Raw genomic sequence first — 17,428 nt, forward strand, 5'->3', positions numbered from 1 at the left:
TGGGAGCCACGTCGCACGACCACGCAATTATCAGTTAAAGCGACGCAGTGCCGAATCGCAAAAAGTGCTCTGGTCTTTGACCAGCAATATGGTCCGGGGGTTAAGTGGTTAACATAACAGTTTTTAAAGTTAGCATTGTGTCTGTTTACATCAATATTCCTTGTCTTATTTGTCCAGGGACCATAAATATACTGTACATCATAAGACATTTGTGCTTGGCTGGGTGATAAATACATACTTTTTGTTTTTTGAAGTGGGTATTTCTCATACCATTGTCTATATATAAAGATTTTTACACAAAATAAAATTTAAGCAAAATTGTAGTACTGATCATTTCCATGTTTAGTGTTCATTAGTGCAGGGCGGCAGGGGAGAAGGATATTGAGGACTCTGTGTTCCTGATTTTATTCTCTCCAAAAAATTTAAAAGGGGGAAACATCAGGGGGTCTGTTTAGACCCCTGATATTTCCCCAAAGATAACCTGCCACAACTGTTGTATGAACGATCATCAGGGGGCTTATCACCCCCCACCCAGTGACTGCCCTTTAAAGACAACATATTTTTTTTATTTAAAAAGTGGTTATACCTTTCTGCTGTGTGCAATGGTAATGAAAAGAAAGGTCACTTTCCTGCTGTTTTGACAGGCCCTGCCAACTCTGTCAGCTTCCCCCTACTTTGAGTGCCTCCTGTAGCAACCTGGATGCTATGGAGGCATCCGTGCATGCATACTCCCATTGGGTCCTGTGGCAAGCTAGGTGGGTCCCATAGACACACACAGCTGAGGAAAGCCATGTCCCTGCTACCTCTTCATAGGAGTTTGACTGTTTCTACTCTTTAGGGATGGGGGAGAGAACTGGACAGGTATGGGGCATTTTTTACCTTAATGCAGAAAATGTATAAAGGTAAAAAACATTTAGACTTTAGAACTACTTTAAATCGGACCGTTACCCATAACAACTTGATAAAAAGTAATATCCATTAGCAAGGAACATACATTCTGCATTCATAATTATGCTACCAAAATGAGTGTGTGCTCTAAATTGCCTCCAGCATTGCTCCTGTTTCTTTTTTCTGGAGGCTGCCCTTTTGCTGAAGCCCAGAGTCCCTGAACAGCAGAAAATCATAAAACAGAACAAAACCCATCGACTTAATGGTTTTAAAAAAAAACAGTTACATTCCTGGAATGCAAGGATTGCCAACTGTCACATTTGCTTGTGTCCTCATACTGTCAAACCATTAAATGTCTGGTGTCCTAACTGATCACATGTGCAACACCATGGCAGTTGTAGATCAAACAGAAGCAGCTTCCTCGGTTGTAAAGGATAGGAGGGTTAAATTCTGTTTTACAAAAAAAAAACGTTCTGAAATGATTGAGCTTTGTCTCATTTTTTTTACATCACAGAAACCTGTATTTTAACAGGGGTGTGTAGATTTTTTATATCCACTGTACATGTAGTGCTTTGCATTACGTTATCCCCATGCATGTTAGTGAGTTACGGCAAAGTAACAATGTCTGATCCCCACCAACGAATTAATACTTACCTTTTTAATGCTCCCTCTCTACTCTCGCTTGGCTGGCTTTATAAACCTGCTGCTTTCAAGTATAGGGCAGCATGTACCCCCCTCTTGTGAAAGTGCTCAGGTCTAGGCCCAAGTACTGTCATATGATGGACGGAGTGATATAAATAATTTCCTGGTTTCGACACCAGGTGGCGCTGAGCATTTTGACAGTGGCCACAATGCACCAAAAAGCACTGGGGGGGGTGGGCACTGGAGAGATGATTACTACTAGGCCTTGGGAAAGTTTCACAGACACTGTCACTTTACCAGTAAAACTCTTGTAAGCTTCCATTTCTCGAGATTATATCACTGTTTCTCTCTACAACTTCTCCTACAAGATGGGATTTTACTTGCCATATTGTTTATGAAAGAAGGCAAAGAGGCATGACTCATTTATATGTTAACCATACCATAGTATACTTTATTATACTGTATTTACTGAGACAAGGCGTATTATATTACACATATAAATTCCATTGCTATCTTTAGCATCTCTTGATTCTCAGTTTGCATTTCAATGTAAGCTGCAATATATTACATTATTTTTCTTGCATTATAGATGCACTTTAATTCAATACTGTAAATAAGAAATGAATACTGAAGGGCACAAAAAAAAAAAGTAATGTACAGAAATCAATCAGATTAACACACACATAATGCTTCAATATTACCAAGAAACAAAGTATAGAGACTAGAGGTCCACCGAATGGAAATGTTGGTGCCAAAACCGAAAAAACAGGAAGTACTTGGCCGAAAACAAAACGGAAAATGAGTTTTAAAAATATATATATATTTTTTTATTTATATATAGATTGGTATTATATTCCACTTTTTAATTAATATTGTTTATTAATAATGAATTAATAATTATCAAGAAAAATGTATCCCTTTAAATTCTATGTATGTCTTCACACTGTTGCGCTTCCGTCGTGGTAAAAATCCTGCTTGCTGCAAAAAAAAAGCACCAAAAAGGCACTTCCCCGTTGAATAGCAATGAAAACGCAGCAAGAGCACATCAATAACGCACCTGTGTTACGTTTTTGATATGGTTTTTAAGTCACATGACTTATGACAAATACCATAAGCACAGTAAAAGTGTGGCAAAATCGTATGCATTTTCAGTGCCATTATTGGCACCTTTTTCTATATCAGCGAAATGCTGAAAACACAATTTTTGGCCAAAATATTTGGGGTGTCAAAATTTTGGTGCATCTCTAATGGAGACTTAAAGCTACAGATCCCATTGTTCTGGCCAATCGAAACTGTTGAATGCTGAACTGTGATTGGCTCCTATGGGTTCCCGCTAATGGCTGATCTGTCATAATAATAATAAGAATAAATCCTTACTTGCGTAATATTTTTTTTTACGGATTTGCCTATTATACAAGTTTTGGGTACACAGCAATGACACAAGCATCAGAATAATTACCCCTGTTGGGTCGTCATGATTTCCATGCACACTGAACACTGGTATAGAAACATTCAGGTTGTCATCTTGGTAATTTACCCAGGGGAATCTATAAAAGAAAAGCAAACACTATCAAACATGTATATTCATATTATCAGAGAAATCACAATTTTCATACTATATGAGTGGTCCTAAAGATCATCCTTAAGGCTAGGTTCACATCTATAAGGCTGCACTTAATGTGTTTTTCAGACACGTTTTGCAGTGTATTTTACGCTTTTAAACCCCAATTTTTTATGCGTTTTTGCATGCAGTTTTCATGCAATTGGCGTTTTCTTTTCCTCTTTAACCACTTCAGCCTCGGAAGAATTTACCCCCTTAATGACCAGGCCATTTTTTGCGATACGGCACTGCGACACTTTAACTGAAAGTTGCGCGGTCGTGTGACGCTGTAAATATTTACGTCTTTTTATTCACTTCTTTTGATGGTATTTAATCAACTTTGTGGTTTTTATTTTTTGCACTACAAACAAAAAAAGCAACAATTTAAAAAGATATATATTTTTTACATTTTGCTATAATGATTTTTCCCCCAAGAATGAAAAAATAGGATTTTTGTACTCACCGCAAAATCCATTTCTCGGAGTTCATGGACGGACACAGCAGCCTTTGACCCTAGGGTTATATCCGCTTCCTTCCAGGAGAGTTAGGCAGAAAAAAAGCACTTTAAGTGTTAACAACACTTTCCTCAGTGCAGCTCCTCCCAGGGGGCGTGGTTCCCCGGGTATAACCCACACCCTGCTCTAGCAGCCTCAGTTCGTAACAAGCAGTACAAACAAAGGACGGGTGGGTACTGTGTCCGTCCATGAACTCAGAGAAATGGATTTTACGGTGAGTACAAAATTCCTATTTTCTCTTCCGTTCATGGACGGACACAGCAGCCTTTGACCTTAGGGACGTCCCCAAGCAGTGTCAAAAAATTTGAGGGGTGGGAAAACAACACAGCAAACCAGGTTACACCCCAAACAAAACCGGAGTTACTCAACAGGGGAACTCCAATCTTAAACTGCCGCCTGTAACACCTTGCGGCCGAAGGAGGCATCAGAAGATGCACTCACATCCACCTTGTAAAACTTTGAAAAAAAGTGTGCACCAACGACCAGGTCGCTGCTCTACACACCTGTAACACAGAGGCTTGATGCCAGAAGGCCCAAGAGGCACCGATTGCCCTGGTCGAATGCGCCGTAACCCGAAAAGGGAGGCGCCCGCCCCTTCAGAGCATAGGCCTGAATCACAACCTGTCGGATCCACCTAGAAATGGTGGCCGACGAGACCACTAGGCCTCTTTTAGGACCAGCCACCGACGCGAACAGTGAGTCCGACTTCCGGAACGGAGCCGTAGCAGACAAGTACACTCGTAGGGCCCGAACCACATCCAGGGAAGTGGCCTCCTCCTGGTTGGATGGAAGAACAATGTCCTCATTAATGTGAAAAGCCAAAACGACCTTTGGGAGAAAAGACAGCTGAGGCCGCAGCACCACCTTATCCCTATGGATGACCAAGTAGGGAGCCTTGCAAGACAAGGTCGCCAGTTCAGACACCCGTCTGATCGAGATAATTGCTACCAGAAAAAACAGCACCGAAAGGACTAAATACAAGTCCCATGGGGGCAGTGGATGGTGCACCGGAGGGGCCACATGCCGGACCTCCCGTACAAATGTACGCACCAAAGAGTGCGACGCCAAGGGTCGCTGTAAGCAAACAGCCAGAGCCGAAATCTGACTCTTAACCGTACTTAAGGCGAGAGCCTGATCCACTCCCCGCTGTAAAAACAGCAGAATCCTGGACACCACGAATGTACGAGGGTGCCATTTCATCTCCTCACACAAAGAGATGTAGGCCTTCCACGTACGATGGTAAATCCTACGTGAAGTAGACTTCCGTGCACGCAGCATGGTAGAGACCACCGAGCCTGATAGGCCTCAGTCTCTCAGTTCCTGGCTCACCACAGCCACGCCGTCAAAGCCAGCGACTGTAAAGCAGGGTGGAAGATCGGACCCTGCAACAGAAGATCTACTCTCAGGGGTAGACGCCAGGGGGCGCCTGCCACCAGATGCACCAGGTCCGCGGACCAGGAGCGGTGCGGCCAATCTGGGGTGATCAGGATTGTCGGAATCCCTCCGGCTTCCACTCTGCGCAGCAAGCGAGGAAGATCCAGGGACCACCTGGCAAGGCACAGCATGATTGCTCGGAGCTTCAGTATATTGATTGGCAGGCGGGACTCCTTCTGAATCCAGTGCCCCTGGGCAGACTGGGTGCCCCAAACGCCCCCCCCCAACCGGAGAGGCTGGCATCCGTCGTGACCACGATCCAGTGGCACGGCAGAAACGACTTCCCGGTCCGAAGCACCGGAGACGCCAGCCACCACACCAGGGAAGACTTGACCAGTTGACTCAACTGAATCTGGTAATCCAGAGATGACGGGAACCGCCTCGCAAGAGGCCACCATCAGACCCAGAGCCCTCATGCTGAATCGAAGAGATGACCACTTCTGGGTCGACAACTGCTGCACTGCAGATTGCAGAGTCTGAAGTTTCTCCGTTGGGAGAAAAACTCTCGCCTCCGTGGAATCCAGGACTAGTCCCAGGTATTCCAGTCTCTGAGACAGAACTAACACTGACTTCCGGATATTCAGAAGCCAGCCAAACTCTTGGAGAGTCTGACACGTGATAGACACGTCCTCTTCTAATTCCGAGCCTGAAGAAGCTCGCAGGAGAAGGTCGTCCAGATATCCCATGATAGCGATCCCCCACTGTCTCAGCAGGGCCAGTATCGGGGCAAGCACCTTGGCGAAAACCTGTGGTGCCAATGCCAAGCCGAAAGGGAGGGCCACAAATTGAAAGTGGTCCTTCCCAACCGCAAAGCGCAGAAAACCTCCAGTGCTTTGTGCATATGGGAACATGTAGGTACACGTCCATGAAGTCCAAGGACGCCAGGAAGTCCCCCTAATGGAGTGCTGCCATTACCGAGCGAATCGACTCCATCCTGAATTTATGCACCGTGACAAAACAATTGAGGGCCTTGAGGTCCAGGATTGGACGGACCCCTTCCTTCTTGGGTACTACGAACAGATTGGAGTAAAACCCCTGAAACCGTTCCAACGAGGGAACTGGTACAATCACTCCCCTGACCAGAAGATCCTGGACAGCCCCTGACAGAGCCCGCCGGCGAACCGGAGGAAGCTGGAGGTAGGAAGGAAAAAATCTGTTTGGTGGACAAGAGAGAAACACTATCTTGTACCCCGAGGAAACTACTTTGCAAACCCAACAGTCGGAGAGAATAGACCTCCCCCGAGCCGTGAACTTGCAACAGCAAAAAAAACTTTCTGTGGCGTGTCCAATCCATACATAGCAATTGCTCCAAACATGGAATACAGGGAAATACTCTAGCGGTGCTGGGCGGTTTTTGCGGAACCCAAAAGGGACCGGCACATCCGGTGCCCCCGCCATCCTCAGGTTTATGAGTAACACCGCAGAAATAAGACAAATCCCCTATCATGTACTGACCCTGGGGCAGAGTCATCCTCACAGTCCATGTGGGTTAAGCCTGCATCGTCTGACATGACAGACCAGATCTGTGTCAGAGATATCCCCAGAAGCAGGCTCAGGGAGGGGGCGCTTTTGTACCCCCCTACTGGGCACTAGCTGCATCACCGACATTGCCTCAACAGATGCGGCAGGGGCAGGGGGATTAAAGTATAATCCAGGCATAGCTAGGGCAGAAACAGGTCCATGTTGCCCCACCGCTGTGTACTGCAAGGCAGAACACCCCACCGGTCACCTCCCGACTGTAAAAATAGAAAGTGAAGCCTCCCAGGGACTCGCCACCCCACCCGGTTGCAGAGAGAGCTGAAACCCCCTGGTGTGCTCTGATGTGCTGGCTGTGCTGCGTCTGTCACCTCCGGGAAGATTCGCGGCATTTTGCAGCGCTAAAACTGACACAAAAGGCCAAGACATTTCCAAGATGGCTGCCGTCTGAGGTAAAAATCACCAGCGGGCTACAGGAAAATGGCCTCCGAGCTATGTAAACCGCGACCACGGCAAAATGGCGGTCGTGGCGCAGTTTAAATTCCACAGTGATGCACCAAACACCTCACACTACACAGCAGCATACAGCAGCACCCCCCAGAGTAAAAAACAGCCCCCGCTATACACACAGGCCCCGGTGGCAATAAAGAGACCCCAGAAGGCCCCCCCCTCACAGCCGCTACCCAAAATGGGGAAGGAGGGAGAGGAAATAAGGGAAAGAGGAAAGCAGGGTGAACCCTCAGTCGACCTCCCAGGGAAAAATTCCAGCCATACCACCTTACCTGAGCAAGGGGCCATACTTACCCGTCCTGCGACCACCGGCTGGAGGTATCCCAGACAGAACCAAACGTCCACTAACGGCATGGCTGTCGGCCAGACACACTGTGACAAAGCCATAGAGACCGGTCATATGTGTGCCCTGGAACAAGAAGTTCCCCGGGCGCCCCTGGAGCAATGGGGCCTGTCGTGGACGACCGAGAGCTGAGCTGAGGGCCGGCACACGCTCGATGGCCAAACATGGGGGGACTACAAGAGTCAAGACCCAGCCTGTCACCCAGTCGGCTGTTGATAGAAGAATCACAGGATTCAAAAATGCAGGAACAAAACAATAAAAAGCGAAAAAAATCGCAAAAAAATCGGCCTGTTCTCTCCTGATGTTAGGCAGAGAAAAAACTGAGGCTGCTGGAGCAGGGTGTGGGTTATACCCGGGGAACCACGCCCCTTGGGAGGAGCTGCACTGAGGAAAGTGTTGTTAACTGCCCTAGGGAGTGTTTTTAACTGTGGGGGGAGGGGACTGACTGGGAGTAAAGAGAGATCCCTGTTCCTGATCACTAGGAACAGACGATCTCTCTGTACTCCCCTGACAGAACGGGGATCTGTTTGTTTACATTCACAGAGAGGCAGAACAGAGATCTGTCAATCGATCGCAGATAGCCGGGGGACATCACAGGCGCCAAGCTTCTAACTTATGCTTGTTCAATAAGGCTGCTTTCACACTGGGATGGGGGCGGCGGTGGCAGTAAATCAGCAATATTATTAGCATCGCTTTACCATTGTTTTTGCAGAGGTATTCGGCCGCTAGCGGGGCACTTTTAACCCCTGCTAGTGGCTGAAAACGGTTAAAACCACCTGCAAAGCAACGCTTTGCCAGCGGTTCGACCCCGCTGCCCATTAACTTCAATAGGCAGGAACGTCTTACCAGCGCACTCGGGCTTTCACACTGAGACTGCAGGGAAGGTATTTTTCAGATGCTTTACAGGCGTTATTTATAGCCCAAAAGAGCATGAAAAACGCCCCAGTGTGAAAGGGGTCTAATGCCTCGTACACACAACTGGTTTTCCAGATGAGAAAACTGCAATTTTTTAGATTGGTCAGGAAAACCGGTCGTGTGAATGCTCCATAGCAGTTTTCCAGAAGAGAAAACTACCCGCAAATTTTTTTTTAACCTGCTCTATTTTTTCCCGTCTTGTTTCCCATCAGTCTTTTTCTCGTCGCGAAAACCACTCGTGTGTAGGCTTTTCCGAGGGGAAAAAACATGCATGCTCAGAATCAAGTATACCACGGGAGCGCTCGTTCTGGTAAACTAGCGCTCGTAATGGAGATAGCACATTCGTCACGCTGTAACGGACTGAAAAGCACAAGGCTGAAAAGCACAAATCGTCTCTCACCAAACTTTTACTAACACAAGGATCAGCAAAAGCAGCCCAAAGGGTGGCGCCATTTGAATGGAACGTCCCCTTCATAGTGCCGTCATACCTGTCACCGCGCTTTGGTCGAGCAGTTTTTTGACTGAACGTGTGTATGCAAGGCAGGATTGAGAGGAATCGCGTTGGGAAAACTTCGCGTTTTGGCATGTCAGGAAAACCTGTCGTGTGTACAGGGCATCAGACTATGACAAAAAAAAACCTGGAAACCGATTGGCTACCATGCACAGCTGCACCAGATTTTGAACTATTCAGTTTTAATAAATCAACCGCGATATGTTGCCTCCTCACCGGCCATAATAACCCCTTAAATGTTACATTGCACGTCGTTTAGGGGCAATTACCGCGCATCCACATTTATTCCAATGGCTTGTGTTCAGCGGCCACAGCATGTGTATATCCCCTGTCAGCTGCCTTTGGGGCTTAAAAAGGAGCAGTTGGAGGCAGAAAAAACATGGCTCAACCACGTTTTTTTTTTTTTTTTTACCAATCCCCAACTGCAATTGTAAACAAGCCCTAAAAGCAACAGTGTTCTTCCCCAAAAAAAATCCCAAAGCAGTCTTCTCTGGAGGCCCATTCATTTTATCTTTGCTACCTTGAATACTGCAGTCTACAGCATTCCCCATTTCCGTGTGTGTTATGTCCCCTTGCCCTGCACTATGATCCCACCTGCTGACCCCTACGTTTCCTGTACTAACAGGAGGATGGAGGTATATACTGTGCAACAAAGAAAACTAAAGTGAGAAATGCCGTAAGAAGTTGCAGTGCTTCAAACAGAGGGAATGCAACAGACACAGGCCACAGCAGAGGTATAAAAGCACAATCTTTTACAGGAAATGTATTTTCGGAATTATTAAAAGTGATGAAAGTACTTTAAAGCATTGGGCCCTATTAGATATTAATTTGTTGATTACTGCTGTCATTCAATACATGATAAAGTGATAGTCCAATAATCATACATATAAATCATCTAATTAAGCTTTTACTGAGCAAACTAAGATTTCTCTGTAAATCAATGTCAAGTTCATTCCCCTTCAATCTGTACAGCAAAGTTCAAGAGCGTCAACATAACGTCTGACTATTGTAATAAGGAGTTCATAATTATTGAGCTTACAAGGAAACAGAATATCCTTGAGTAGGTGAGGATACAAGTGAGATGAGAAGAGCACTCCATTAAATTAAAATTGGATAATATCCATTCACTGAGAGGAAAGAGAGTTTTACAAAGATGTTCATATACAACCTACTCAGCCACACATTTCCAAAATGTATCTGAGCACCACAAATTGAAAACGCCTTTTAGATCATTCTTAATATGCAAAGCAACTCGCCCCATCGATCCATGTCTCCATGCTTTATATTGTTGAGAAATCACTTTAAAGCCGAGTTCCACCCAAAAGTGGAACTTCCTCTTGTTGTACTCCTTCCCCCCTCCGATGCCACATTTGGCACTTTCAAGGGGGGGGGGGGGGGACAGGATACTTAGGCATTCTGTTCCCACTCCTGGGAGCCTCAGCCACAGGTATTGACGTCACTGCCCGGGCTCCCTCCTTCTTCCCCCGGCCACTGGGCCAGTAGGAGAGATGCGCGGAGCCTCGCGCATGCGCAGTAGGGTACCTGGCGTGGAGCCGTAAGGCTGCACTGCTGGGTTCCTTTACTCACGATGGAGGCGGCAGCACCCCACAGCTGATGGAAACATCAGCTGCGGTGCCGACATCGCTGGCCTCCAGGACAGGTAAGTGTCCCATTATTAAAAGTCAGCAGCTGCAGTATGTGTAGCTGCTGGCTTTTAATTTTTGCAGCGGTGGGCGGACCACCGCTTTAACCACTTGACCTCCGGAAGGTTTACTCATGGCCATTTGCTTTTTAGCATGGTGTTACTTAAAGGATCACTAAAGGAATTTTTTTTTTAGCTAAATAGCTTCCTTTACCTTACTGAAGTACTGGTTTCATGTCCTTATTGTTCGTTTTTGCTTTGAAGTTGCTGTAATTCTGCTGTGATCTCCACACTTCCTGCTTGTCTGTTTCCTTATAACCACAGTACTGGGAGCTTTTCACTGTAGGTCTAAGCTGTCATTACTGTGTGTCTAAAACTTAATAGAACCAATCAGATTCATTTTAAAAACAAAACACTGCCCTGGATTTGTTTGTTTTTGTTCTGTGTGTCTCTCTAGTTCACGGGAACATGAAAACAGTTTAAAAGTGAAACTAACCTACAGGCACATTATATGATTGATTGTTATCTATTTTTAATCATTTTTAAAAGGAATCAGTTAACTTTTATGTCTCTCTACCCTGTAAACAGTCATTTCAGCAAAAAAAAAACATTTCCTTTAGTGACCCTTTAAACTGACAATTGCACAGTCATGCAAGGCTGTACACAAAATAAATTTATATAATTTTTCCCCGCAAATTTTGCTTTCTTTTGTTGGTATTTGATCACCACTGGGGTTTTGTGATTTTTTTTTGTGCTAAAAACAAAAAAAGACCAACAATTTTGAAAAAAGAAACAATATTTTTTACTTTCTGCTATAAAACATATGCCATAAAAAAAATCAAATTAAGTGAATACTGATTGGTTTGCGTGAAAGCTATAGCGTCTACAAACTCTGGGATATATAGTGGAATTTGTACTGTATTTATTTTGTTTATACTAGTAATGGCGGTGATCAGTGCCTTATAAACGGGATGGCACGCAATCTGACACTTTGACATCGCAAGTGAAATTATTACAATGATCAGTGCTAATAATTCGACGGACTTGCGATCGGATAATCTAACAAGACACATTTGTTGTTGGAAAATTATAAAGCATGCTATCCCACATTTGTTGTCGGAAATTCCGACAATTGTCCGCTGGAGCATACATACGGTCGCATTATCCGACAACATCCTGCCATCACGCAATTCCCTTTGGAAAATCCGATCACGTGTGTATGGGCCTTTAGAGAGCTATGTTCTGTGAGCCGATCACTGTGTATATACCTATACCATAGGATGCCTTAAGGTGAAAAAACACGAACCTTTACAACCCCTTTAATGCCTTACAGCACATTACTACACACCTGTCAAGTCAGTGGAATCTTAGGGCCAGATTCTCAGAGCAAGTACACCGGCGTATCTACTGATACACCGGCGTACTTTCAAATTTGCCGCGTCGTATCTTTAGTTTGAATTAGGGGTGCAACGGATCGTCACCGATCCGTGATCCGAACGGGTCACCCCGTTCGGATCGGCACACCATGCGGTCCGCGGAACGCTCCGGAGCCTCGGCCGTAGGAAAGTCCCCGGCTTCGGCCTAGCTCCGGAGCGGCGGCTATCTTGCTCCACCCCCGTGTGCTTGTCAGAGCCCAGAGCACAGCGTGACACGCCTCCCCGCCTCAGCGCGCAAATGGAGCGGACTAAAGCAGACAGCGCAGGATCATCCACCGGCAGCTACAGGAAAGGTCCAGGGGCTGAGAGGATCATTGAGGCGGGCGGTGTATAGTTACAGAGCTGTGAGCAATCTGCTATGGGCAATGGTGACCTTCCCCAGTGTGCTGCGAGTGTCTCTCTATTGAGAATAAGCCAGAGAGAGAGGACACTGCGATCACCTGCCAGCCAAGGAGCTCAGAGTGATAGGGGGGGGGGGAGATCACCGGGAACTGTGTCCATCAACCCTGACATCTGGGAGCATCCCTGCAGAGGAGATCAATGTGTCATCTGTACAAGGATATTCCACAACCCCCCCCCCCTCTTTTCTATACAAGAAACCCCCCCTCCCTGTGCGATTGAGGATGGATATGCCCCCTGCTTTTTTTCCTGTGTGCACTGTACTAATCACAGTAATGATAGTTATTAGGGGGGCAAGTGGACACCCAACAGAGTTTTAGATTCAGTTATTTTCATCACAAACTGAGCTTATACGCTTAAATACAGTTTTTGTAAATCCGACGGACTGTTTAAATGTTAAATTTAATGTGAAAATCAGAGGTGTTCTGTCATATTAGCAATAAACAGTCTGTCGGATTTCCAAACACTGTATTTAAGCACATAAACTCCGTTTCGTGTTGAGAATAACTGTGTTATCTAAAACTCTGGTGGGTGTAACAAGATTTGTGTTTTTTTTTTTTTTTTTGTTGATCCGAAAATGATCCGATCCGTGACTCCTGATCCGAGGATCGATCCGATCCGTGAGTTTTTTGATCCGTTGCACCCCTAGTTTGAATCCTCAAACCAAGATACGACGGCTTCTGGCTTCGATCCGACAGGCGTACGGCTTCGTACGCCTTTGGATCGTAGGTGCAATACTTCGGAGCCCGCTGGGTGGAGTTCGCGTCATTTTCCGTGTCGGGTACGCTAATTAGCTTTTTCCGTCGATCCGCGAACGTACGCGCGGCCGTCGCATTCTCTTACGTCGTCGCTAGTCGGCTTTTCCCGGCGTATAGTTAAAGCTGCTATTTCGTGGCGTATAGATAGACTTGCCATGTTAAAGTATGGCCGTCGTTCCCGCGTCGAATTTTTAATTTTTTTTTTTTTCGCGCAAGTCATCCGTGAATAGGAAAGGACGTAACTCACGTCGAAGTTCAAAAAATTATGTCGTTGCGACGTCATTTCGCGCAAAGCACGGCGGGAAATTTCAAAACGGAGCATGCGCATTTCAATTGGCGCGGGGACGCGCTTCATTTAAATGAATCACGCCCCCAACATGCCCAATTTCAAATACGCCGCCAGAAAAACACTACGACGCCGTAACTTACGGCGCAATTTCGCTGTGGATTAGAAATTCCGCCAGGTAAGATACAGCGGCGTAGCGTATCACTGATACGCTGCGCCAGGGCAATTCTATGTGAATCTGGCCCTTTATTCCTATTGTGGTCAGAGCAATGCAAAAAAAAAAGCAAGAGAAGTCAGTCCAATGACGTTCTGTGTCTTTATCAGTCATATGAATGATGTCATGGCAGAGGCTGCTTCAACAAAGCTGGGGCAAAACAATTTCATTGGGTCATTTACTTGGCATTCTTGTAGGACAGTTTGGTGGGGAGGAAGATATTGTAATAAATTCACCATAATATCAGACTGGGCAGAGTGTTACCAGGAAGACGCAGTGACCCTGATTCCATAGTAAATTAGGTGAAACATAATTTTGCAAAGATGATTACCCAATCATGTGGCCAGAAAACTGGCTGATTGAAGTCAGCACAATTTCACATTTTTTATTAAGTGAAAATTCCTTTTGCAGGCAGAATTTTTTTTTTTTTTTTTTTTAACTTCCTTGCACTATTAGGTATTCTTTGCAAAGTTAATATTCCCTTTGCAACGTAAAAAAATGCAAACATTGAAAATGACCTCGCACTACTTCTTTAGGTCTTGGCTCAAATGTATTCTGCTACTTGTCTGATAAACGGAACTGCGATACTGCGGCAGGCAATCTAAGACGAACTGCCACTGACATCCTCAGTGAAATTAAAAGTTCGAATCATGGCTGGTTCAGCAGGAACTGGTCGAGAGTCAAACAGTGTGTACAGTGTGATCAATCGATCAACTTGGGTACAACCAGCCTGCTGCGTTCACTTCCGACTATCCCAAACGGCTGCAATAGCCCCCCCACCAGGAGAAGACAACTTCTCGGCAGGATGGACAGCCCTTAACCACTTACCCCCCGGACCATATTGCTGCCCAAAGACCAGAGAGAGTACTTTTTGCGATTCGGGACTGCGTCGCTTTAACAGACAATTGCGCGGTCGTGCGACGTGGCTCCCAAACAAAATTGGCGTCCTTTTTTTCCCACAAATAGAGCTTTCTTTTGGTGGTATTTGATCACCTCTGCGGTTTTTATTTTTTGCGCTATAAACAAAAATAGAGCGAAAATTTTGAAAAAAATGAATATTTTTTACTTTTTGCCATAATAAATATCCCCCAAAAATATATAAAAAAAAAAATTTTCCTCAGTTTAGGCCGATACGTATTCTTCTATATATTTTTCGTAAAAAAAAAATCGCAATAAGCGTTTATTGATTGGTTTGCGCAAAAGTTATAGCGTTTACAAAATAGGGGGCATTTTTATGTCATTTTTATTAATATATTTTTTTTACTAGTAATGGCGGCGATCAGCGATTTTTTTTCGGTACTGCAACGTTATGGCGGACACTTCGGACACTTTTGACACATTTTTGGGACCATTGGCATTTTTATAGCGATCAGTGCTATAAAAATGCATTGGATTACTATAAAAATGCCACTGGCAGTGAAGGGGTTAACACTAGGGGGTGGGGAAGGGGTTAAGTATGTCCCTTGTGTTTTCTTACTGTGGGGGGGGGGGTGGCTTCACTAGGGGAAACACTGATCCTCTGTTCATACATTGTATGAACAGAAGATCAGCGTTTCCCCCGCTGACAGGACCGGGAGCTGTGTGTTTACACACACAGCTCCCGGTCCCCGCTCTGTAACGAGCGATCGCGTGTGCCCGGCGGCGATCGCGCCCGCCGGGCACACGCACGGGAGTCGGGGGCGAGCGGGCCGACGTAGAATGACGTGGTCTCGCCCAGGAGAGCCGACCTGCCGCCGTAGAATGACGGTGGCTGGTCGGCTAGTGGTTAAATAATGTCAGTGTTGATGGAATAGTGTAGTTTTCTTTCCTGCAACCCATGGTTATAGGAAAGAAATTTGCACAGTCTATGGGCTGCCTTATACAGTGATCAGTGCTCACACTATACACTGTCACTGTACTAATGACACTGGTTGGGAAGGAGTTCAAAATCGGGGGCGACCAACTGACTACAGATCTCTGTTTCTTATCCCTGTTTTGCAGGGATAAGAAACACAGAGATCCTTCCCTCTGTACAGAGCCCTTTGTTGATTGTTAACATAAAGAGTTTTTAAAAAATAATAAAAAATGTAATTTGGGTATAGCGTAGAATGACCGCACAATTGTCATTTAACCACTTAAGGACCGCCTAACGCCGATATACGTTGGCAGAATGGCACCGCTGGGCACAATCACGTACCTGTACGTGATTGTTAAATGCCCAGCCGTGACCCGGTCCGAAGCTCCGTGACCGCAGGACCCACGGACCCGATCGCCGCCGGAGTCCCGCGATCGGTCCCCGGAGCTGAAGAACGGGGAGAGGTGTGTGTAAACACACCTTCCCCATTCTTCACAGTGGCGCTGTCATTGATCGTCTGTTCCCTGATATAGGGAAAGGCGATCAATGATGTCACACGTCCAGCCCCGCCCCCCTACAGTTAGAAACACATATGAGGTCACACCTAACTCCTTCAGCGCCCCCTAGTGGTTAACTCCCAAACTGCAATTGTCATTTTCATAGTAAACAATGCATTTTTATAGCACTTTTTGCTGTGAAAATGACAATGGTCCCAAAAATGTGTCAAAATTGTCTGAAGTGTCCGCCATAATGTCGCAGTCACGAAAAAAAATCGCTGGTCGTCGCCATTAGTAGTAAAAAAATATATATATTAATAAAAATGCAATAAACTATCCCCTATTTTGTAAACGTTATAAATTTGGCGCAAACCATTTAATAAACGCTTATTGCGATTTTTTTTTACCAAAAATAGGTAGAAGAATACGTATCGGCCTAAACTGAGGAAAAAAAGTTTTTTTATATATTTTTGGGGGATATTTATTATAGCAAAAAGTAAAAAATATTGCATTTTTTTTCAAAATTGTCGCTCTATTTTTCTTTATAGCGCAAAAAAATAAAAACCGCAGAGGTGATCAAATACCACCAAAAGAAAGCTCTATTTGTGGGGAAAAAAAGGACCGCGCAATTGTCAGTTAAATCGCAAAAAGGGGCCTGGTCCTTTACCTGCATATTGGTCCGGGTCTTAAGTGGTTAAAGAGTGACCGTGCAGAAAATTTACTTGGGCAGGAAGGGGGTTTAGGTGCCCAGTAAGCAAGTGGTTAAGAAAAGTAACAGCCATGCACTCACCGGCTCACATGCTTTATTCTCTGAATTCAGTCCAAGCTGAAGTGTAGCTGAGTGGATTATTTTGTTTATTCACGTCCCTGGCAGTCTCCTTTCTTGAAACTATCCAGCAAGTGCTCATTACTGTATGTATAAAATTTGGCACAGCCGTCTGAAGTATCGTTACGTCTCTGGCAGCTTCTTTTGTTCTGATTTATATGTGGCTCTCTCCTGAATTGGAGAACATTCTCTGTTGAAATTAGCTTTTTTTTATATCAGATCCTGCAAGCTGCCCAACACCTATTGTATAACCAGAATCAAATCAGAGTGTGGTCCCTGAACTTTCCATAACAAGCTGGATGGAAATAAGAAGAAAAATTGGCAGCTGCGTTTCCGGACTGAGACACAGATATACACTAAAATCGTGAATCAGATGATTTATATTTGTGTACTAATGGAAATGGTAAGTTTTTGCACATCGTTGTCTCATGGTCATTTTATAAAAACTGGAAATCTGGTGGTACTTGTATTACTAAAGTTCAAGTCATCAAGACACAACCATCCTTTGATGTGGGCACATTTAGAGTATATAACTGATTGTGTATATACACACACACACAAAGAACAACATAATATTCAGGTTGTCAATCGGACTACTTGTTTTTTTATTCATCATTAGACTGAGACCTCGTTCACACCTTGTAGCTCGAAAATGCTGGAAATGCTCGAAAATGCCTTGTAAACAAGGCAGATCTCAGTTCT

General features: G+C 45.0%; 1 protein-coding gene across 1 annotated transcript in view; it reads right to left on the bottom strand.

Moving 5' to 3' along the window:
* MRE11 (MRE11 homolog, double strand break repair nuclease) overlaps nt 1-17,428 on the bottom strand; it is a 461,003-nt gene that overhangs the window by 371,175 nt on the left and 72,400 nt on the right. Inside the window, exon 5 of the mRNA XM_040340161.1 lies at nt 2,990-3,077. Within this exon, the coding sequence (XP_040196095.1) occupies nt 2,990-3,077 (88 nt within the window). The remainder of the gene's footprint in view (nt 1-2,989; nt 3,078-17,428) is intronic.

This window comes from Rana temporaria, chromosome 2 (assembly GCF_905171775.1).
Source record: "Rana temporaria chromosome 2, aRanTem1.1, whole genome shotgun sequence".
NCBI classification, from domain to species: domain Eukaryota; kingdom Metazoa; phylum Chordata; class Amphibia; order Anura; family Ranidae; genus Rana; species Rana temporaria.